This window comes from Panicum virgatum, chromosome 9N, assembly GCF_016808335.1.
Source record: "Panicum virgatum strain AP13 chromosome 9N, P.virgatum_v5, whole genome shotgun sequence".
NCBI classification, from domain to species: Eukaryota; Viridiplantae; Streptophyta; class Magnoliopsida; order Poales; family Poaceae; genus Panicum; species Panicum virgatum.
In genome coordinates, this window is record NC_053153.1 from 24,089,339 (window position 1) to 24,112,240 (window position 22,902).

Here is a 22,902-nt window from a genome sequence, read left to right on the forward strand (position 1 = left end):
GATTAGAGGTGCACTTAAGAGTCACCTATTTGCATCCCTAGTAGAACTACATGACATCCCACTATCCCAGCATGTTCATGTCAAGAGCATTTTGGTCCAGTTTGGTACACAAAAATTCACCTGATTCCACTTGGAATCAAACTATTCTCCGTTAAGTTACCTAGTTTCAAGCAGGATCTTACATTTCGATCCCTGGACATCAACCAGCGGCAACGGCGGTTCTGCTGCTGCTCTGGGCTGCGGCGGCGGCGGAGGAGGCTAGTGCCACTCCAAGCCGCCGAGCGTGACGGAGCCCATTCCCTCCCACATGTCGTCGGTCCAGCCGACCTCCTCGCCGTCCACGCCCTCCATGTCGCCGTGCCACCAACCGCCCCCGCTCGTGTCTGAAACCAAAACGAAACCACGTCAGTTACCGCTTGCTCACCGGCGGCTCGCCGGAACCAAACGGTTCGAGCTCGGGAGTGGGGGGTCGATCTTACAGTGGTTGTACAGGGCGCGGCTGCCCTCGCCCTCGCCCTCGCCGCCGCCGCGGGTGGGCCTGGCGCGCCCCCGCCTCCACGCCGGCCGCGGCCTCGGGTTGTCGCCGAGCACCACCACGCGCCTGGCCTTGGCGTCGCCCCCGTGCTCGTCGCCGCCTGGATAGACCCGACATTGTCATCACCGTCTGACACGAGGGGAGGAAAACAGGGGAAGCAGGGAAGGACGCGCACCGAGGGGGCTCTTCCGCTTAATCCTGGGTTCGGGGCGGCTCGCCGCCCCAATCTCCTCGACGTCCAGCCGGACGTCGCCTCCGCCGCCGAAGTCGATGTCGCCGTCTTCCCCTGCCTCCGCGCGGTTGCTCTCCGCTCTCGCCACCGGGGCTGAAGTGTGAAACCGCTTGAACACCGCCGCGCTCACAGCGCCGCCGGCCTCGCCGCCCCCGTCCTTCCCCGCGGAGCCCACCGACGAGAACGCGCTCGCCTTCTCCTTGATGGTCGTCCTGATGACTCTGACGATCTCCCGCTTCGGCGGCTCTGGCGGGCAGATCCGCGCCTCCTCCTCCTCCCCCACCTCCGGCGGCGGCCGTGGCGGCGAGGGTTTCACATCATTATCGACAACCCTGAAGCACGAAAAAACGGAGGAGCACGGATTGAATCCCAAGGGGTCAACCAAATCTCCTGTAAGGATGCGAATCGGAAAATCTCCTGGTGGATTTCATCCTCAACCTGGGCTTGACGAGGAAGGATTGGAGCGTGGTCTGCCCGCCGGCCGACCGGATCCCTCTCGGGTAATTCTTCCGGTGCTGCCGCCGCTTCATCCCTACCTCCCTCTCTTCGTTTTCTGTTCCCCACAAGCGCTTTTGGGCAAAGCTACAGGAGCGAGGCGCTAGCGAAATACTTTGCCGCCAAGATTGTTTAAATTTCAGGACCTCTCCCGCCACATTTTTCGGGAGCCGCTCGTCCGAATCACACTTCACATTGCGAGTTACTCCATCTAGAAGGCCCCAATCCGCAAACAAAGGTATGTGCACATAATTATCCTCAAATCATTTAGAATTCGAGATGCAAAATTTCAAGAACCCAAGAGAGTAGTAGCATACTATCATCATTTGCAAATCTAATGCACAAGTGTATATACATTCTGTCTAGTTTTGATTCGGGAGCCTCCGGCACAACCAGAGGATGAAGAGCAGCTGCACCACGGAGACTAGCAGGAGTAAGGCCACCACCGCCGGTCCTATTCTCCACTTGTTCTTGGACCCGTGCTTCCTCCGCCGGTGGCGCCGCCGGGAAGCCATTCTGCGCAGGTGCTGCATCGAGTCGAGTAACCGGGCGCGCAGGGTATCCGTGTCGGTGTCAGCCCAGATGGCCGTGTACACCTTTGGCGCCTGGTGAGAGTCGTCTTCCTTGGCGTCGATGGTGCACGGCACGTCGTCTTGAGTACCACCGTGGCTCACTGCCGCATTGGATGGGAATCTGCTTGCCGTCATGGCTTCTGGTATAATCAGTGCTTCAGTGACATCAATGGCATGAGATGCAGTGCGCATTGGCCTGGACATAGTGGGAATGATGCTCTTGGCTGTTTCAACAGATGAATCTTTCACTGAGCCAACCGCACATTTGCTGATAGCTTCCTTAGGGATTCCGCTCCCCATGCTGAGGTCATCACTTGGATGTGCAAAAACAGTCTGTTGCATCTTATGTGTCTGTTGGTTTCTGGACGCCAAGCTGGTGGGCTGTTTGCAAGACCCAGAATCACAATTAGTTTCAGCGGCACTGATTGCTTTGTATTCTTCATCATTTAGCTTGACTGGTGAACTTTTGTTACTGTCTTCCTTCTGATCAACAGCAGTAGCAGCAAAAGGAGCAACAAAACTTTCTTCCCCTTTGTTGGGTGGCTGTTGTTTGCTGCAGAGTGAAGTGGCGTCCAAACCTTGAGTAGTTGCGGTAACAGAGACTTTATGTGATGCTTCATGGATTAAACTGCTACCGATGACACCAGTAGATTTTTTAGATGCTTCTTCGCGTGACGGATTTTCTGGCATTGGAGTTGCATTTGCGCTTCCATTTGCAGAATTTGCAGTCTGATTCTTAATATGTTTCTGGAATACCATATTGGATGAACAGAAAGTAGCTGTAGTTGTCTCAGCAAAATCTTTTCCTTCTTTGAATCTTATTTGCTTGGAATGAGCTAGGCTAATATCTTCAGCATTGTTAACATCAGCTGTGATGTCTTCTCCTTTCTTTGATGTATGTTCCTTACTTTGAAGAGTACTGAAGTTCAAAGCTTGATCGATTTCAGTAATGCTGATTGCTCGAGACCCTTCTCGGACCAAGTTGCGACCAATTGAAGCAGCAGATTTGGTAACATAAGTATCTGCATCAGTGCCAGCATCAGAAGAAACATCATTTATTGTTACCGGCCCTCTTCTTGTGAAAACCGACCTACCAATGGCATCATGTGTTCCATCATTGGTTATTGCTCGAGACTCATGAGTTATCTTTCTTGACAATGAACCCAGATCATCATTGTTAGTATGAACATCAGTGACAGCAGGATGGCCTCTAACCAGAACTGTTGCACCTCTGGTTGGATCCGTAGGGAACAGTACAATTGAATCAGCTTCATCCTCATCTTCGTCATCTTCAGGAAAAACTTCTGCTAGCTTATGCAAGCCACGGCAAGTGAACCTCGGCATGGACCTCTCCATGTTCCTATGGGAGTCATTGTCTTCTGTCCTGGTAGAACCTGACTCCACTGCTTTTGAGTCAAAGAAGCCTCTGATTTCTAGGTAACCAGTACCTGAAGATGAAACTGAAACATCATCAACATTATCAGGATCTGCTGAATTCTCTTTGGCGTCGAGGTTATCTTCAGCATTCACATTGCTCTCAAAGACATAAGGGCTCCTTGTATAGTATATGTAACTGGAACCAATGGAGTACCCATGAACTTCCTTGATGTCCTTGATAACAGGCCAGTCGGGACCATCAACCAAGCACCTTTTCACTAGCCCAACTGTGCTTGTAAAATTCAATGATTGTAGCTTGGAAGCATGTGCCTCGATCCACCTGGGCATTTCCTGCAAATCATGATCGAAGATGTGCACTGTTCGTAATCCATCAACGTTCTCCACAATCTCCAGCACAGGGCAGTGGCACATGTTGATGTCTTCAAGGGAAGGCAGGTTTGATATTCTCTTCAATCTGGGAGTGTTCCAAGCGCTCAATTCCCTCAGTGTAGAAATGTCATCCACAGCCTGGAGGTTCGCCATATCCGCTATGCGCAGCACAGTCAAGGATGTAACATGTATGAGGCCTGCAGGAAGATGCTGCAGCTTGGGGCAGCTCTCAAGCTGAAGTACATGCAGAGATGGCAATGCCCCTGGCTCGATGTCCCTCCATGTCTTGAGCTGCTGCAGCCCTTGCAAGCGCAGGTTTTCTAGCTTCGGAAATGACACCTGGTGAGGTTGATTAGTACCCATGAACTCTGCACCAATATCCTTCAGAGCTGAAGAGTCTGCTATGTACAACGATCTCAGTTCTGGCAGACGGCCTAATGGAGGAAAAGACTGGCAGAAGTTGCACCCGACGATGTCCAGATCCCGGAGATTTGGCAGGAAGGTCACCGACAGCCATCTTGGGAACCTTGTCCCAAAGTAATTTACAAGCTTCAGTGACTGTAGACACAATGGTGGATTCATCTCTTCAAAGATATCCTCGATCTTTCTGACGAATTCCGGTGTCTGAAGCGGCTTGACAGTGCCGCTGCACGATAGCTCGAGCTCCCTGAGGCCTTTCTTGGCTGCAAGCGACATCTCAGTTGCCTCTGATCGACCAGCAGCCTTCTCGAGCTTCTGTATGTGCAGTGTTCTCAGCTGAGACAAGTTCTTGAGCTCATCCAGCGGCCACCCGCTCATATCCTGCGCAGCTCGCGCCTCCCTGCTCGTCACAGCAAAGCACAGGAGTGTTGTGAGGCTTCTCAGATGGCCTACCCTGAATGCCGCTTCGTCGATCACTGTGCCGGCCAGGTCAAGGTCTCTGAGCCCTCTGAGATGCTCTATCCCTTTCGGCAGGGTGTGCAGTGACTTGCACCCTCTTAGCAGAAGGAATTTCAGGCTCCACAGATTGCCAATGGATTCTGGAATTGCCTGAATCCTTGTGTGAGACAGGTTCAGGAACCTCAGGTACACAAGATTCCCCAAGTTATCAGGAACGACTTCTACTGCTGTTTCGCTGAGGTCCAAGAGTCTCAGATGCTCCAATCTTGTGAAGGTGCTTCCTTCAATTGCCAGTGGGTTCTTCTGAAGTAGCAGCGTTCTTAGCCCCTCTAACTTCAGAATCTTCTCCGGTATCACAGCCAGGTCTCTTTTCGGGAACGAAACACGGCGCGGCGCGAACGAGGCGTCGCCGTCGACCAACAGCCGGTACGAGTCGCCGGCCAAGCCCTCACCCTGTGCGAGCAGCTGCGCCAGAGCTCGCAGCATGTCGTGCATGGTGCACCGGGCGGCGACGCCATGCTCATCTTCCTCCGCCGGCTGGAGAAGGTCCCTGCTGACGAGCTCGTAGTAGTACTCCTCCGCCACCTCCTCGACGCCGGCTTCTGGTCTGATCTGCACGAAGCCTTCTGCTATCCACTGCTGCACGAGCACGCGCCTGTCCATGGCGTGGTCAGATGGGAATAGTGAGCAGTAGAGGAAGCACTGCTTGAGGTGGCACGGCAGGTCGTAGCACAGGTAGAGCGGCTTCATGGCGTCCTCAGGGAGCCCCTTCACCAGCCACGCCGGGCGCGCGAGCACCTCCGCCCACTCCCCGGCGCTCGCTCCCCGTGTCCTCAGGACGCCGGCGACGGCCTTTATCGCCAGCGGCACGCCGCCGCATTTCTCGGCGACCCTCTCGCCGGCGTCCTTTAGCTCGTCGGCCGCGGCGTCGTCGGCCACACGGGAGGCCGCGCGGAGCAGCAGCCAGCCATCGTCGGCGCCCAGCCTCTTCACGCGGTAGACGTGGCCGGCGCCCATCTCCCGAGCGATGCTCCCGTGCCGCGCCGTGGCGAGCACCCTGCTGCCGCGCCCCGCGCCCTGGAGCGGCCGCCGCAGCACGTCCTCCCACACCCCGCCGCGCCGCACGTCGTCCAGCACGAGCAGGAACCTCCTCTTCCCCACCAGCCTCACCAGCGTCCGCTCGAGGTCGGCGAAGCTCTCGCCACCCGTCGTGCCGCCGCCGAACGAGTCGATGACCTGCGCGAGCAGGCCGGCCTCGGTGTACTCCCTTGGGACGCGCGCCCATGCCCTTGCCCCGAAGCGGCGCCGCACCCTCTCGCTGCCGTACACTTTGGTGGCGAGCGTGGTCTTTCCAATGCCGTCGGGGCCGACGATGGCGACGACCGCGCAGCCGGCCTGCCCGTCCGCCTCCGTCAGCTGTCGGACGAGCCCGGCCGCGTCGTCCTCGATCCTTGAGCCGACGATGCCGCCGCCAGGTGCCCGGGTCCTCGGAGCTTGCCGGTGACTCGGTGCCGCGGCGTGGTGGTGGTCGCCGAGGAATGAGCGGAGCTGCAGCCGGTTCTTCTCCTTGAGGATGACCTGCAGCTTCCGGTTCAGGCTCCTGATGTCGGCGGCGACGTCGCCGCCGGGCACGTCCGTGTCGCAGCAGGAGGACAGCAGCCGAGGAAGAGCCTGCCGCCGACCAGGAAGAAGCAAAAGGAGGACCGCGTCAATCGACAGATGACCTGCTGCGACACGGGCGCTGAACAAGGTAGCGCCATGATCGCATCGCAGTTCGCGGAGAACTAATTGAAGCGGCGATGACGATCCTGCATTCTTGCCTGGTGGTGGTGGGGCTGCTGCTGCTGCTCCCGGGCCCTGCGGCGGCGCGCCGCGACCCTGCACCGGTCGGCGGCCGCGTCCGCCTCGTAGGCCGCGGCGCGCACATTGGCGAGCCAGCGCGCGGCGCCCTCGTCCCCGCGCGCGGCGCGCGCCTTGGCGTCCCGCGCCGCGGCGCCCGCCCGCTCCAGCCTCCCCGCCAGCGCCCGGGCCTCCACCGCTACGCCGAGCCGCCTCGCCACGTCCCCCGCCACCACCCCGCGCCACCGCACCGCGGTGTCCGGCACGAACGCGCCGAGCACCGCGGCCATGCCTGGCTCTCTCCCTCCGCTCCCCACACGAAACCGAATCAAACACACGCGCGCCTCCGGTTACGGCCTCGCTGTCTCGCCGGGGCGACCAGTCGGTCGTCGCGAATATATATCTTAAAAAAATAAATTAGTTACTCCTAATCGGTCGCCGGGAATCCAAGGCGAAATTAGCGACGCCCGCCGTGTGTCAACCAACCCTAACACGTCATGGCGGAGGTAAGGTAATGCTGCATCATCGATCAATCGCTGCACGCATAGATTATCAAGAAAGAAAAAACAGATGATCTGGTCATGTCAGCGATAAGTACAGTATACTATGTTAGGAGATGATCCCGTCACCTCGACAGTAACAAGTACTACACTAGTAAAGTTTCTTTTCTTTCCAAGATTGGACTTTCCTATTGCATTTGTCTGCATGTGCGGGATAGGTACACGTACGAGAGAAGAATCTCTTTTTTTTTTGAACGGGACGTACGAGACAAGAATCTCGAAGCATGTACGTAGGCGGAGGTGGTCGGAGTATGTCTGTCCTTGGCCGACCTTGAAGCTAAGGCCCCGTTCAGTTCGCGATTTTTTGTGTTTACGGAATTTATGGGTGGTAAACAGGGCCTGAGATTCCCCGGCGGGCGGAGATCCAAGTGGCGATGCGCTGCGATCGTGACGCGATCTTGCTGTTGATGGGTTTTAAAAAGGGGATTGGACCAACTGGTGGTGGCTGTCGTGGAGGCGGGGGGAATTGAAGCCGGAGAGGTGCATGCTGACGGCGATAGCCTTTTGGGGTAAGCAAGGGTCGGCGTCGCGAGGGGGATCGGGGACCTCTCCGGGGTGGTGGAGGCGGGCGGCCCCGGAGGCGACGGCCGCCCGTACCGGAGGGTACTGCGTGGACTTTGGTGGGACGGGAGGAAAGGGAGGGGAGGAGGAAGCAAAGCAAGCGCGGGGGAGCGGAGGGGAGGGGTGGTGTCGTGGAAGGATTACGAGCGAGAGCCGAGAGCAGAGAAGAGGAGGACGACGGCGACGGGGAAGACAAGCCTCCTGCCTTGGGCCGGCCGTGGTCGTGCGCGGCCGACGACGGGCCGAGACGCTCACATCTTGGGCCGAGGAACGACGCGGCGGATGGGGATGCGTGCGTGTGAGTTTTTCGTGGTGGTGGGGCGGGCCCCTCGCGTGGGTTGTGTTGGGCCGACGGTTCTGGCGCAGCCCATGGGTGGGACGCGTAGCGACCGGAGGGGCCAGCAGCCCAGGTACTTACCGATTTCCTACTATGTGGCGGCATGCGTTTTTTCCTATAGCACAAGAGGCCGCTGGTAGAATTTCTCCTAAAACGTCATTAAAATTTTTTATCGAAAATGGCTTTCCGGTGAAGGTAAAAAAATGGTTCCACCTGACTTACCGTTCACTTCTATTTGGACTTACAAAATAATTTCAGACTCAATTTTCACAAAACAGGCGAAAGCCGAAGCCGAGACAAAGCCCTCCAAACACTGTAAGTGCTACTAGCCGCCAATTACGAATGCGTTGTTCTTTGTTACAGTTACGAATCCAAACTGCACAATCACATTTCACGACCAGACCAGTAGCACCGGACGCATGAGAAAGGAGACGATCCAAAGCCCGGGGGCAGGGTCGCAGGGAGGCGTGTGAGCGCGCGCGTGGTACCAGCTCCACTCCACCGCCCGGTTGCGTGCCGGCGAGCCTGCAAGCCCTACGCCCCCCTGCTTGCTTGTAGCTGCTAGCACAGCTGCACAGGCCAAGCTTGTGAGTTCGGTGCCACGTTAATCGCAGCTGGGCCGTCGTTTCTTCTTCGTGCGGTCTTCAATTTCCGGGGTGGGCCTGCAACGCGAGTGCGTACATGCTAGTAGTAGACATATGCAGTAGGGACCGTCGCAGATTTCTGGCGTGACGCGTGATTTAGGACGGGGACGGGGAAAACGACGAGACTACACACCAACCTGTAGCGAACAAGTTCAAGCAATCTTTTTATTTCAAAAAAACAAGTCCAAGCAATCTAGTGTAGTGCTACCTCGAAAATATGAATCGAGCTAGCACCTAAAGGAAACTGGAGCTGCGACCATCGGAAGTTGACAGGGAAGCAAAGCAGCAGCATGCTCACGGGATGCTTGTCCTGGTATCGCGCTAGGATATATTCTTCCTCGGCTGCCACTGGCAGATGTCAACGACCGCGAGTCATCTTCCTTGTTCTCTTTTTTGAGCGGCTCATCTTCCTTGGCTCGCTGTTTATTTCTCCCTTGTTGTTTCAGGCTTTCAAAGAATTTGTACAGATAAACGACGAAAATACATTCGGGTAGCACTTGTGGCTGAAGAATTTATGCCCCGGCCGAATCCATACGTGGATCCTGAAAACGAAACGGCCGTCCCTGCTGCCACTCTCCCCGGCCGCTACCCCGTGCCGTCCCTGCTCAGAGCAACAGATAATGCCCTGAAAAGAATTCTTGTGGCGCATGGCGCTTGGGCACGCGGGCGCAGCCGAAGTGGCCGAAATGGGGGCGCCAGCACCAGCACGAGCAGCCAGAGACGGGAAAGAAAAAGGTTGAAGAAAAAAAGGGGGCGCACCGGCGCCCGCCGATCGCGTCGCGTGCCGTCCCCGTCCTGACGGTCGGAGCCGTCGACGACGGCGACGGCCAGAAAAGCGACCGCACGAAGGGAGCCTGGGCGCTCTGCGCGACCTGTCCGCCAGTGCGGCTGCGCCCCCGGCTCGAGAGAAAAGGAAAAACCGGAAAAGCCTGGCCGTGCCGTGCCGCGGCGGCGGACGCAAAATGGCAAGGCCAGTAGCCACTAGCGAAAGAGAGGAGGAGTGGATTATTCGTGGGGCTTCCCCGCGCCGGCGCCCCTCCGCCGCACGTGAATCCTGTCGTGGGGCGGCGGCGGCGGCAGGTAGCAGTGGCAAGGGGAGGGAGGGGGCGGCGCCAACGGCTCGGCGCCACACAGGCCGTGTCCGCGCGTGCGTCCAAAACACAACACGGGGAGAGGGGGTCGAGTTCGCGTTGGCGCTATATTTCATCCCGGAGAATTGAATATCCGTGCGCTGAACGGGTCTGCTTGCCTTTTTCTCCCTTTCTCCAGAAGCGTGGCGGAGGACTTCTTTGCCACCGGGAGCACCCAAAAGTAGTGGCGCGTGCGTAAGGGAGAAATAGCCCAAACGCACAAGGTGGTTTCCTAGGTTAGGATATTAGTATAGCATTTCAACAAAAGAGAAAAAGAGAGAGATTCAGTTGTGTCTTGCATGGGGGTGGGGAGGGGGCAGATTATTACAAAACAAATACTCCCTACTTACTCGAAAAGAATATCGTTTTGGATTGGATTTGGGTCAAATATTGGGAACATAAATTATGAATAACTTTTAAGTTGTTGAGTTTCAAAATACAAAAATCATATGAATAGATTTGTCTTGAAATATAATTTCATAAAAATATAAATATATCACTTTGCAATAAAATATCTGAACTCCTCCACCACGGGACTATCTTCCTCAAGCCGCACACACACGGTCGTCGATCTCCCTGCTCTAGCGATGCGTTAGCGAAGAAATCCCGTCACGGCACCATTGAAAACTCACTGATCCCGGCCACTCTGCGTGGGGGCCTCGCCTCTCCCACCGCGTCACACTCCTCCGCCAAGGAATCAGATATATGAAACCGCTTAGAGAGCAACACTTCCGATCAGCCGTCACCGAGATCACCACAGCACCATGCATGCCACCTCAAGACCTCCAGCACCCATGGGCCCTCTGCACCTTGTCGCCAACACAAAGATCTTGAGCATCTCCACAACAGCTGCACACGGGCCATCCAACCTCCACACTACCACAAGCTGAGGCGAGTCTCCATAAGCGGCGCCTCCAAGGAGGGCGCGACGCCGATGGCGCCGCCGTCGCTCTTCCAGCAATGGACTGGGTTTTCACCCCGAGACCCCCATGCTAAAGGACACGACGCTCCATAGTGATGCCCCCAACGGGGGAACGACACCCAAGGATGCCGCCATCACTATCACCGACATGAGTGCCGATGAATGCTTTCGCCCGGACGACACCACACCTTACGCACGCCCTCAGACAAGCAGTAGCAGAACATGCTCCCCGCCGCCTCCGCAACTCCTTTGCCGGAAGGTGGCTCGGTGCATCCCAATTATGCCGCCATGGCACCGCAAGGAGATACCTGTGCTGGGAGCAAGGAGCACCTAGCGCAAACCACCCGGCCCCGCCACCGAAGCGGCGCCGAACCAGCACAGCCGTCGATGAGAAGGGACGAGGAGCACCACCATCACACCTCGGCCCCCACTGCCCGCACGCAGATATCCGCCGACACCTCCTGACCTACATGGCCAAGAGCGGCCAGCCATAAAGGCACGCCCCCACAGGGCCTCCCGCGACCGTGGGAAGCCGCGCCCTGCCCCTCGCAGGCCGCCGCCACCGCCGTCCCTGCGCAGGCCGCGCCGGTGCGCCTCCGGCCCCTGTGCATGCCCCCGTCTTCGTCCCGCGCTGTCGGCAGGCGCCTAACCGCGACGGCCAGCGCCTCCACTGCCAGCGCAGCTCGCGCCGGCCATGGCCGCCGCCGCCGCCTTCAACACCTCCCGTCGCCGCTGGACCCCCACGCCGCGCCACAGGACCGCGCCCTCCCGCCGCGCAGCCACCAGATCTGGCCAGGGTGACGCCGGATCTGGGGCTCCAACCTCCGCCGCCGCACGAACGCCGGGGAGGGGCTCCGGGGAGGCCTAAGTGGCCGCGCCCGCCTGAGCCACTAGAGAGAGAGAGAGGAAGAGCCCTGCCGCCGCCTTCCCCGTGGCCGCACGAGTTGCCGGCGGCCCGCTCGGGCGGCGGCGCGGCGGGAGAAGGTGAGGGGGGGCGGGGTGGGGGGGCTAGGGTTGGAGTCCGCTCCGTCGCCAGCGCGGGGGCGACGCGAGCGGGGCAGAGCCTTCTTTTTTTCCTTCAAAAAAAGTTTGGAGACTGTGTCACTGTCCAAAACGACATTTTTTTCAAGTATGGAGGGAGTATATCTCAGCAATCAACATGGGTATATAAAAGTACTAAAAGTTAAGTTTTTAACAATTAACAAAACACATCTCTCACCTAAATAAAAGGGATTTATATTCTTAGTTATTGAATTTGATAGTCTGCTACAACAACCATTCTTAAAAACATAATAAGTAGTTATTAATCATGAGAAGAGTATTAGTAATCAGCTGGAGATATTTATATAGTATTTCTAGAACAGAGAGATATTCAGTTGCGTCTCTCTTCTAGTTTTCCATTGGGACGAGTCCTTTTTTAAGTTTTTATTAACCTTCCAACCACTCCTCCCCCTTCCCCTCACCCGCCCGTCGTACGGAGGCATTGAACGCCAACCACTCCTCCACAGCGCCCAGGACAGACGACGTCAGGCCGCCATTCCGCACAGTGGCTGTGACCGGAGTCCCATCCGCCAACTCCGATCACTGCTCCGCCACCCCGGACACTGTGGCAGCACTGTGGGAACATGCGATGCGGGACGAGACGTGCTCGGCACAGCTCCCGTTATTATTCTGCCAACTCCGGCTGTCCGGACTCCACCTCACCACATCTATGGCCCCGGACCTGCCCCCTGCTCAGGAAGGCGTCCGGTGTCGCCACGTGCCCCTAAAGGAGGGACGCTCAGCACTAGCAGCCGAGGGCCCGGACCTCCCCCTCGAGGGGTCCGGGATCTCCATGTGACTCCCGAACCTCCTTAGTGCACACGCCAGCACTCCGTCCAGGGGAGGTCCGGGATCGCCACGTGCTCCGTTACCACTGGTGCACGTATATATGCAAGACCCTAGCCTGCAGGGCCCACGGAACGCCAGCACGCCACGTTTGGAAGATTATACACCCTACAGTGACGACCACGCCGCCTACTGGGGCTGGCAGGACGCCGGCGCGATCTCCGCAAGATCAAGGACGATACCCAGGACGACTGCCATGCCCGACGCCATGCCCCACAGTGCACTTCCTACAGTATTCGACCACTGCACCGCCGTGATTCGGGGGAAGTACGACGACTTCCACAATCCCCTGTACACGTACACTCCTTGTGTCTATAAAAGGAGGAAGCGGGCTCCCTTTAAGGGGGACGACGACGTCGACAGCATCGCGTGATCAGACCCACTCGACAGAACGCAACGCTCGACCCCACTGTGCACCCGATAATGGCACTCGCCTCAATTAACTCCTCCTCTAGCTGAGACCTGGGAGTTTCCCTCCCTCTCTCGCCGCGCCTGTACCCCCTACTACAGGCACCTCCGGTGCAAGATAATACAGTGCCCTCGCACACCCCCTTTGCTGGACGTACGACCCCGCGGCCGGAACCAGGATAAACCCGTGCGTTACTGTGTTGCCTCTTGCATCAAAATCTGGGACGAGAAAACACACAACATTACTAGTTGGGATCCGGACTGCCGGGTCAGGACACCGACAGTTGGCGCGCCAGGTAGGGGCCCGCTGCATGACATTTTCTTCTTTGTTCTCATTTGATTTCCAGGGATGGCGAGCATATCCAACCCATTCCCCATGGACGTCTCGGATCCGCTCCCAGCAGGATACGTGATCTGGTTCGGGAGTCTTGAGTTCAGAGAAACCGGCAACGGTTACCTCATGGAGCTCCTCTCGCCCAGACGCAACCCGTACACTCCGACTTCACCAGCCCGGCGCAACAGGCGCTCAGGCCAGCATTCGCGACAAGCGCGCGTAGAGCGGCACCGGGCGGCGCGCCTCAGCTCCCCCACATAGGTTGAGGTAGCCATGTCACGGCTCAGCGTCGCGGCCGATGGGGCCACCGCTTCGTCATCACGTGCTTCGGCGTCAGCTACGCCGACACCATCATCAACTGCAGCCCTAGTGCCTCCCAGGGGGCGCGACTGCGGCGTCGCCCTTCCCCCATCGGGATGCGCAACGCTGCCTCCTACGCTTCTTCGTCCAGCACCAACTTCGCCGAGTATGAGGATCTGCCGGGTCATCACCTCCTGTCGATCCGCAGCCTCATCGCATCATCTCCTAACGACTCCTACCCCGAGACGGCGAGCTTGATCGCCGACGACATCAACTTCTTCATGGACAACTTCACGGCCGAGGAGGCTGAGGACTACTCCGAGGTCCGCAACCCCGACACTTTTCGCTCATTTCAGCTGGCGAAGGCTTACTGCCTCACCTGCTCCGAGGACTCCAGCGAGGGGGATTACGATCCCGCCCGGAAGTGCTTCATGGTCCAGCTCATGGATGGGCAAGAAGACAACGCTCCGGATGATGACGGGAATGGAGGGGCAGACGCGCAGGCAAACCAACCGGTGGCGCCTGCTGCGGCCCCTTCTTCTTCGTCAAGCTCGGCGGCGCGGCAGGCAAAGCTGGCGCAGCTCAAGGAGCTTCAAGCCAAGCTCGACGAGCAGCGTCGACAGACTCAGGAGCTGCGCACCGCGCTCGAGCAACAGCGCACCGCGTGTGGCGCACATGCCCAGGCGGCGGAACGCGTTTCCCGGGAGCGGATCCAAGCCGACGACAACGTCGACAAACCTCCAAAATTGAAAACAGCCGGCGAAAACTTGTCGCTGCGGCCTACCTACTCCAAGCGATGCCCGAGCCGTCGACTACTTCAGGTCGCAACCTGCGCCGTGAGGCACAGGCGCTCATCGAGCAAGCTGCTGTGCAGCAGGCCGAGAGCTATGCGTCTCGCATGTGCTCGATAGCCCCGAAGCAGCCCGATGGGACTGCACGTCAGGACCACAAGGCTTCGGAGCACACTCCGCCAGGGGGGAAAGGAAAGGCAGCCGTAGCGCATGACGCGAAAGCACCCTCGGTGCATGACCGCATCGGGAAGGCTCCCGCTAGGGAGCGACTCCACGACACGTGCGGACATGCCGGCGACGGCGACGCCCGCTGCATCATCAACGGCAGGAAGTATGCCCCTCGACGGGGTGGACGCTTCGACCCCGAGCACGACAGGGGTGAATCACCAGAGCCTCCGGGCACCCGGGTGTTCAGCCAGGAGATTCGAACCGCACCTTTTCCCCCGTGCTTTCGACAGCCCACCACCCTCGTCAAGTATTCGGGCGAGACCGATCTCGCAGTCTGGCTCAATGACTACCGCCTAGCGTGCCAGCTGGGCGGTGCAAAAGAAGATGCTGTTATCATCCGTAACCTTCCCCTTCACCTTGCTGACGCCACACGAACATGGCTCGAGCACTTGCCCGCGGACCAGATCCACAACTGGGCCGACTTGATCCAGATCTTCGTGGGCAACTTCCAGGGCATGTACGTGCACCCTGGGAACTCCTGGGACCTCAAAGGGTGTCGCCAGAAGCCCAATGAGTCCCTGCGCGACTACGTGCGGCGCTTTTCCAAGCAATGCACTGAGCTCCCCAGCGTCACCCACATCGAGGTCATCAACGCCTTCCTCGAGGGCACGACATGCAGGAACCTGGTGCACGAGCTTGCGTGAAGCCGTCCCGCCAACACCAACGAATTGTTCGACGCTGCCACCAACTACGCTGCCGGTGAGGAGGCAGTTGGTGCCCTTTTCGACGACAAGCCGAACAAGCGCAATGAAGATGCGCCCGCAAAGGGCGGCAATGCCAAGATCAACTCCCCTGCCAAGAAACAAAAACGGGGGAGGAAAGGGAAGAAGCAGGCCCCACCAATCCAGCGTGGATCGGGGCAGGTAAAAGACTCTGACGAGGCCTTTGTCGCCGCCCCGGACCATAAATGACCTCGAGGCCCCCCATCGAGGTGGAGGTGGCCTATTCGATGACATGCTCAAGAAGCCGTGCCCTTACCACAAGGGCTCGGTCAACCACACCCTTGAGCAGTGCGAAATGCTCAAGAAGTACTACAACCGCGTCGCGCATTGCGACGAGGACAAGAAGAAAGATGCTAGTGGCAAAGGTGGAGATGACGAGTTCCCCCAGTGGAGAACACCTTCTTCATCTTTGGAGGGCCAACGACAAACATGACCTCTAGGCAGCGCAAGCATGAGCGCCGAGAAGTCTTCTCCATCGCCAAGGCCATGCCATCCTACCTCGACTGGTCGACGGACACAATTTCCTTTGGCCGCGAGGACCACCCCGACTACGTCCCGCACCCGGGACGGTACCCGCTTGTTGTCGACCCCATCATCGGTAACACCCGCTTCTCCAAGGTGCTCATGGACGGAGGCAACAACCTCAACATCATGTACGCCCACACCCTGGAGCTCATGGGGATTGGATTGAACAAGCTTCACCCCAGCAAGTCGCCATTTCATGGCATTGCGCCGGGGAGGCGAGTCCAACCCCTCGGCCAGATCGATCTACCTGTCTGCTTCGGCACGGCAGCCAATTTCCGCCGTGGCTTTGAGGTGGTGGGGCTTTGGGGATCCTATCATGCCATTCTTGGTCGTCCCTGTTACGCCAAGTTCATGGCCATCCCCAACTACACCTACCTCAAGCTGAAGATGCCGGGTCCGACGGGTGTCATCACTGTCGGCTCTTCGTTCGAGCAAGCCTACGAGTGCGATGTCGAGTGCATTGAGCACGCGGAGGCTCAAGCGGAGGACGAGGACCTCGCAGCCACCCTCGACAAAATGGCAAGCGAGGCCTTGGACTCCACGCACCGACACGCAGGAAGCTTCGAACCCGCCGAGGGTATCAAGAAGGTGCCCCTCGACCCGAATCTCTCCGACGACAAGGCGTTGCAGGTCAGCGCCACCCTCGACAGCAAATAGGAAGTGGTGCTCATCGACTTTCTCTGTGCCAACGTAGACATCTTCGCGTGGAGCCCCTCGGACATGCCTGGCATACCGAGGGAGGTCGCCGAGCACTCCCTTGATATCCGACCCAACTCCAAGCCGGTAAAGCAGCGCCTGCGACGCTTCGATGAGCACTCCCTTGAATCATCAAGGAAGTATTCCATCCCGAGTGGCTAGCTAATCCTGTATTAGTGAAGAAAAAGAATGGGAGTTGGCGGATGTGCGTAGACTACACTAGTTTAAATAAAGTATGTCCGAAGGTTCCCTTTCCTTTGCCACGCATTGATCAAATTATAGATTCAACTGCGGGATGTGAACTTTTATCCTTTCTTGACGCTTACTCCGGTTACCACCAAATTAAGATGAAAGAGTCCGACCAGCTCGCGACTTCTTTTATCACGCCTTTCGGCATGTACTGCTACGTCACGATGCCCTTTGGCCTCAGAAATGCCGGAGCTACATATCAGCGGTGTATGCTCCACGTTTTCGGGGACCATCTCGGGCGGAACGTAGAGGCATATGTCGATGACATCGTTGTAAAATCCAGGAAGGCGGACGACCTGGTTGCCGATCTCAGGATCGCATTCGATTGCCTAAGGGCTAAAGGGGTAAAACTAAACCCCGAGAAGTACGTGTTCGGAGTCCCTCGAGGCATGCTCTTGGGCTTCATTGTCTCACAGTGGGGCATCGAACCCAACCCTGAGAAAGTCTCAGCCATCACTCGGATGGGACCGATCCGCGACCAAAAGGGGATATAGAGGGTCATGGGATGCATAGCGTCCCTCAGCCGATTATTCTCGCATCTCGGCGAGAAAGGCTTACCCCTGTATCGACTCCTGAGGAAAACCGAGCACTTCACGTGGACCCCCGAAGCTCAATAAGCCCTCGACGGGCTGAAGGCATCGCTCACTCACACCCCCATTCTCACACCACCCGTGGATGGTGAGCCCCTCTATCTGTACGTAGCCGCGACGACCCAAGTGGTCAGCGCGGTTGTCGTTATCGAAAGACAAGAGGAGGGTCATGCTCTGCCTATCCAACGGCCGGTGTACTACATCAGCGAAGTGTTGTCTGAAACCAAGACACGCTACCCGCAGATTCAGAAGCTGCTACACGCAGTAGTTTTGGCACGGCGCAAGCTGTGCCACTACTTCGAGGCCCATCCCGTCACCGTGGTCTCATCTTTCCCTCTGGGAGAGATAGTCCGCAACAGGGAAGCCGAGGGTAGAATTGTCAAATGGTCTTTGGAGCTGATGGGAGAAACTGTCACCTACGCCCCCCGCAAAGCGATCAAGTCCCAAGTCTTGGCAGACTTCGTGGCTGAGTGGACGGACACTCAGCTACCCCACCACAAATCCAGGCTGAATGCTGGAACATGTATTTCGACGGGTCGGTGATGAAAACCAGCGCCGGTGCCGGTCTCCTCTTTGTCTCACCCCTCGGAGATCACATGCGATACGTAATACGCTTGCACTTCCCTGCGTCTAACAATATGGCGGAGTACGAGGCCCTCCTCAGTGGCCTCCGCATCGCCATCGAGCTCGGCGTCAAATGCCTCGACGTGCGCGGTGACTCTCAACTCGTCATCGACCAAGTGATGAAGGAGTCTAGCTGCCACGACCCGAAGATGGAGGCATACTGCAAAGCAGTACGCCGCCTCGAGGACAAATTCGACGGCCTAGAACTCAATCACGTCCCGCGCAAGTACAACGAGGATGCCGACGAACTGGCCAAGATCTCGTCGGGGCGGACCACCGTCCCCCCAAACATCTTCGCTCGCGACGTCACGAAGCCCTCCGTCGAATTCAAGGATCCGGCGGAGCCAGGCCCCTCGAACGCTGGGCCCTCCGGCGGGAACCCCCCGGCGGACGAGGTCGAGCCCATGGACATTGGCTTCGGGACCTCCTCCGCGGACGAGGCCGAAGCAATGGAGATCGATGGGGCCCCCACTTCGTAAGATTGGTGCGTCCAATACCTCGACTGGATGATTCGAGGGGTCCTACGCTCGAACCGCGCTCAGGTGCACTGCCTCGCTAGGCGGGCCAAGTCCTTTGTCCTAATCGACCACGAGCTGTACAAGCGCAGTCCCTCGGGCGTCTTGCAGCGATGCATCCCCATCCCCGAGGGCAAGGAGCTGATCCGTGACATCCACGCTGGCACCTGCGGTCATCACGCCGCACCACGAACCCTCGTGGGTAACGCATTTCGACAAGGTTTTTACTGGCCCACCGTGGTTGCCGACGCCACCGACGTCGTGCGAACCTGCGAGGGCTGCTAGTTCTACACTCGAAAGACACATCTCCCAGCCCATGCTCTGCAGACCATCCCCATTACATGACCGCTTGCCGTGTGGGGACTGGACTTCGTTGGCCCGCTGCAGAAGGCGCCCGGGGGGCTTCACCCACTTGCTGGTGGTAGTCGACAAATTCTCCAAGTGGATCGAGGCTCGACCCATCGGCAAGATTGAATCCGAGCAAACCGTTCTGTTCTTTACTGACATCGTCTTCAGGTTTGGGGTCCCGAACTCGATCATCACCGACAACGGCACCCAGTTCACAGGCAAGAAGTTCTTGGCATTCTGCGACAGCTTCCACATACGAGTGGACTGGTCGGCTGTGGCGCACCCACAGACGAACGGGCAAGTGGAGCGTGCCAATGGCATGATCCTCCAGGGACTGAAACCAAGGATCTTCAACAAGCTGAACAAGTTTGGCCGGAGGTGGCTCACAGAACTACCCTCGATTATTTGGAGCCTGAGGACGACCCCAAGCAGAGCCACGGGCTTCACCCCGTTCTTCCTCGTCTATGGCGCCGAGGCCATACTCCCCACGGACCTGGAGTACGGGTCACCAAGACTCAAGGCCTATCAAGAGCAGCAGAGCCAGCGAGCCCGCGAGGACTCGCTGGATCAAGTGGACGAGGCTGGAGACGTGGTGCTCCTACACTCTGCGCGCTACCAGCAGTCTTTGCGAAGATATCAAGCGCAGAGAGTCCGACGCCGAGACCTCAACAAAGGGGACTTGGTGCTGAGGCTTCGACAAGACAACAGGGCCGCCACAAGCTCTCACCACTATGGGAAGGCCCATACATCATCACCGAGGTGCTCAAGCCCGGCACGTACAAGCTGGCAAACGAAAACGGCGAAGTCTTCACCAACGCTTGGAATATACAGCAGCTACGTCGCTTCTATCCTTAGAGTTCCGAGCTATTTGTACATCATTTGTACTCGTATTTTTTATTTCCCGAAATAATGAAGAAGTACGCTTTACTTGTTTATTTTCTGGGAACCTTCCGGACCCTCGAGGGCTCGGATGCAAACGAACACTGAGGTACGCCTGGCTTTACCCTCAGCAAAGCCAAGCCTCCCTCGGGGGCTACTACAGGGGGAACCCCGAACGTCCCCAAAAATCGCCAACATTTTTTCGAAAAAATTCCGTCTCTAAGCTTCTCGTACACTTGGAAAAAACGGATGCGGGGCATAAGCAACTACGGTACGGGGTTGGCCGAGTCGTGGGGCCGCCTACGCCTCCGGGATACGGCACCCCCCTCATCACCCCACGCCTACGTCGCTTATGAACGCGAACTTCCTCGCAGAAGTTTACCAAAGTCGCGTACGAGAACACGGAAGTAGAGTAAAGAAAACGCGGGCTCGAATGCACAAGGCCTCGATGGGCCACACTATCGATTTAACGATAATGAATTTCTTAAATTCATAAGTACAATTACAACAAATGCTAATTCATTACGTGGGCTCCGAGGCCTAGTTTCCCAACAGGTTATCATCCCCCCTTTGTGGATCTGCAACAGCATCGAACTCGGCTATCGGGGGGATGTCAGCTTCGAGCTTCTCGGCTAAGGCAGTGGCGAACACCTCGGCTGCGTCGGCATCGTCCATGATAGCTGACGCGGCGTCCGCATCAGCATCGTTGGGAACGACGTACCCCGACGACACCCTCTGGAGATCCATGATATAGTGCTTCGAGGCCACGGCGAGGGCTTGCAGGACATCGAGGCAGAAGGTGCTCTTGGCGTTCTCGGCGATCCGGCCACCTAGCGCTCGCAGGCGGCTGATCACCGAGCTACCAGACACGGCGCCCTCCCCCTCAAGCTCTTGGCACATGCTCACGGCGGTTCGCTCTAGGTCAGCGTACTCCGCCTGCGCCGCCATGAGCGCGGTGTTGACCGCCTCCTTCGCTGCAGTCTCGTCTGCCACTTGCTGCCTCAGCTCTGATCAAAGGAACAAAGATAAGCTACGAAAAACTAGAATTCAACAACATCGAAATTTCGAGAACACACCTGCGATGTTCTTCTGCGCCTCTTCTCGCTGGACCTGGGCGGTCTCCACGAGTAAAGACAAGGAGTTCTCCTTCTCCTTGAGGGCAGCCTCCGCATTCCGGAGCACCACCTCCCTTTCCTCGAGGGCTTTGCCCTTCTCCTCGAGGGTGCCGGTGAGCAAGGCGACGGTTGCCTTCTCGCGCTGGAGCTCGGCCTCCTTGCCTTGGAGCTCGGCCTCCTTGCGCTGGAGCTCGACTTCCTTCTGCTCGAGCGTCGTCCTAGTGAGCTGCAGCTCGGCGGTTTGTGCCTCGGCTTCCCGAGCCTTCTGCTCCGCTGCGGCCCTCTGGACGTCACGCTCACCGGCGGCTCGCGCCAGCTCCAACACTAGTGCCTGCTGACGTGCCCCCAGATCCACCATCTTGGTGTTGGCGTCGATGTTCTGGAGCACCAAGCCAGCATTGTGCTGACCAAGCCAGCGCACTTGAGAGTACAGCCGGGTCATTTCGGCGCTCTTCTTGTGCGAGATGTCCCTCAGCCGCTGCAAAAGGAAGGGCGTGGGTAAAACAAATGAAACCAAGGCCAAATATGAATGATTCCTGGGAAGGAGCCGCTTACCTGGCTGATCTGGTAATCTGTCGTCCGATGGAGCTCCAGGGCGCGATCGAGGTGGTTCAGGATCTGAGAGCCTGCCTCGATCTGCGCCTGCCAGATGGCCTCCTCCTCCCGCTCATCGTGGAGAAACTCCGGGGGGACCCGGGACTGGATGATTGCCCCGTGATGGGGCCCCTCGGATGTCCCCTCGTTGAGAACCTCCGCGCAGGCCGACGTGAACTCCTAGCTGCTGTCCCTCGAATCCCCGAACTCCTCGCTGCTATCCGGCAGCTGCACCACCGGCACCACGCTTCCTGGCACTGCCTGCACCGTCACCGCCCCAACGACACCCTCGTCCCAGGCCTCTGTGGGCACCAAGACGCGGGCTTCCTCCGCCACCGGCGCCGACTCATCCTCCGCGACTCCCTCGACCCCAGCCCTCGGGGGCTCGGGGACGAGGGTCTCCACCTCCGTTTCTCCGGTGGGGTGCTCCTGCACATCCCCACCAGCTCCTTCCTCTATGACCGGCCGGGCGGCGCTATCCGCGTCGCTCCGATCGGCCTCGACTTCGGCGACCGTCTGCGCCGCCCTGACCGGCCTCCCCCACGGTGTCGCCCTGAGTGGCTGCTTCGACGCCACTCTGACCAGCATCGCCCCTGTTCCCCGGCGCTCGAGCCTGTTGGGCTGCTTGGGCCCCTCCGCCACGATGTCGACGGGCGGGGGCTGCGGCGCCGAGTGCGGCGTGGCCCGCGCCGCGGTCTTGAGGGCTTTGGTCGGTGCGAGCGGGGCTGTGTCCTTGGCAACGGCCCCGGAGCTGGAAATCGGGGAAGGAAAGCTGAGGTTAGCAGGACTGGGAGATCGAGTAAATGAACACAGAAAACAAAACCAAAACCATTTACACAGACCGGGCGCTCATACTGCATTTGCCCATGCTGCTCCTTCGGGCCCGCGGCACACCAATACCCCTCGACGACTGATCCGAGGGTGTCGTCCTCGGACCTGCCAAAGGCCTCGAGGCCGTCGGTGCGGACGTCCCCGCGCTCGGCGTGGACCCGTCGCCGCCAGTTGATATCGCCAGGACGATCCTCCACCCACCGCTGGTGTGGGCGACCTTCGCTCCGCCCCCGCGAGGGGCGGGTCCGCCATCAACCCCGGTCGGGCCTCGTCTCACGCGGCATCGCTGGCGCGTCCTCGTCGCCAGCCTCTTGATATACCGGCGGGGAATCCGCGCCTGTTGCCGCCTCGTCATCACCCGGGAGGTTGACCTCGGCATCCGAGGCGTCCTCCTCCTCCTCACTCGTGGACTCAGGCATAGCGGGCTGTGGCTTCCCCACCGCGCGTGCGATTTTGCACGCCTTGTTGTGCTTCTCTTTCCTCCTTTTCCTGTCGGTGGCCACCTCCGCCGCTTCCTTCCGTTTCTTCACCGCCTCTGCGTGCAGGCGGTTGACCTAGCGTTAGGGAGTGGGTAAAGAGATAGCAAAAATTGATAACGGATTGAAATCGCAACTTACCACTGAAAGGAACCCCGGCTCGGGGCGCATCTTGATCTCCCAGAGATCGTTTGCGTCGTCGGGGAACTCCGCCACCGCGTTCCTTGCCCTCCGAGCAGCGATGCCTCGGGGGAGCAGCACCGTCGACGTCCTCGACCCCGAGGCTGGAACCCCAGGGGTGAGGCCGAAAATCAGCA

At 58.3% G+C, this 22,902-nt stretch overlaps 2 protein-coding genes across 2 annotated transcripts; both read right to left on the reverse strand.

The window, feature by feature from the left end:
- Nucleotides 1-51: 51 nt before the first annotated feature.
- LOC120691811 lies at nucleotides 52-1,441 on the reverse strand. The gene is made up of 4 exons (XM_039975004.1): nucleotides 1,206-1,441; nucleotides 711-1,099; nucleotides 480-635; nucleotides 52-383 (listed from the first exon to the last, which is right to left on the reverse strand). The coding sequence occupies exons 1-4, from the start codon at nucleotides 1,295-1,297 to the stop codon at nucleotides 259-261; spliced, it is 762 nt and encodes a 253-aa protein (XP_039830938.1). The 5' UTR covers nucleotides 1,298-1,441; the 3' UTR covers nucleotides 52-258.
- Nucleotides 1,442-1,491: 50 nt separating this feature from the next.
- LOC120688874 lies at nucleotides 1,492-22,361 on the reverse strand. Its single transcript, XM_039971231.1, has 4 exons — nucleotides 22,327-22,361; nucleotides 21,684-22,065; nucleotides 21,040-21,162; nucleotides 1,492-6,628 (listed from the first exon to the last, which is right to left on the reverse strand). The coding sequence occupies exons 1-4, from the start codon at nucleotides 22,359-22,361 to the stop codon at nucleotides 1,625-1,627; spliced, it is 5,544 nt and encodes a 1,847-aa protein (XP_039827165.1). The 3' UTR covers nucleotides 1,492-1,624.
- Between the last annotated feature and the right edge of the window lie 541 nt (nucleotides 22,362-22,902).

What these genes read in the sequence shown, in the direction of transcription:
- LOC120691811 (XM_039975004.1), bottom strand. Translation starts at nt 1,297, where the DNA reads ATGAAGCGGCGGCAGCACCGGAAGAATTACCCGAGAGGGATCCGGTCG. An exon ending in TAAGCGGAAGAGCCCCCTCG is followed by an intron (nt 636 to 710) that starts GTGCGCGTCCTT and finishes GGGTCTATCCAG; the next exon opens with GCGGCGACGAGCACGGGGGC. An exon ending in CCGCGCCCTGTACAACCACT is followed by an intron (nt 384 to 479) that starts GTAAGATCGACC and finishes TTTTGGTTTCAG; the next exon opens with ACACGAGCGGGGGCGGTTGG.
- LOC120688874 (XM_039971231.1), bottom strand. Translation starts at nt 22,361, where the DNA reads ATGGCGGACCCGCCCCTCGCGGGGGCGGAGCGAAG. An exon ending in CTCGCGGGGGCGGAGCGAAG is followed by an intron (nt 22,066 to 22,326) that starts GTCGCCCACACC and finishes TCGATCTCCCAG; the next exon opens with TCCTGCTAACCTCAGCTTTC. An exon ending in ACCCCACCGGAGAAACGGAG is followed by an intron (nt 21,163 to 21,683) that starts GTGGAGACCCTC and finishes TTCCTTTTGCAG; the next exon opens with CGGCTGAGGGACATCTCGCA.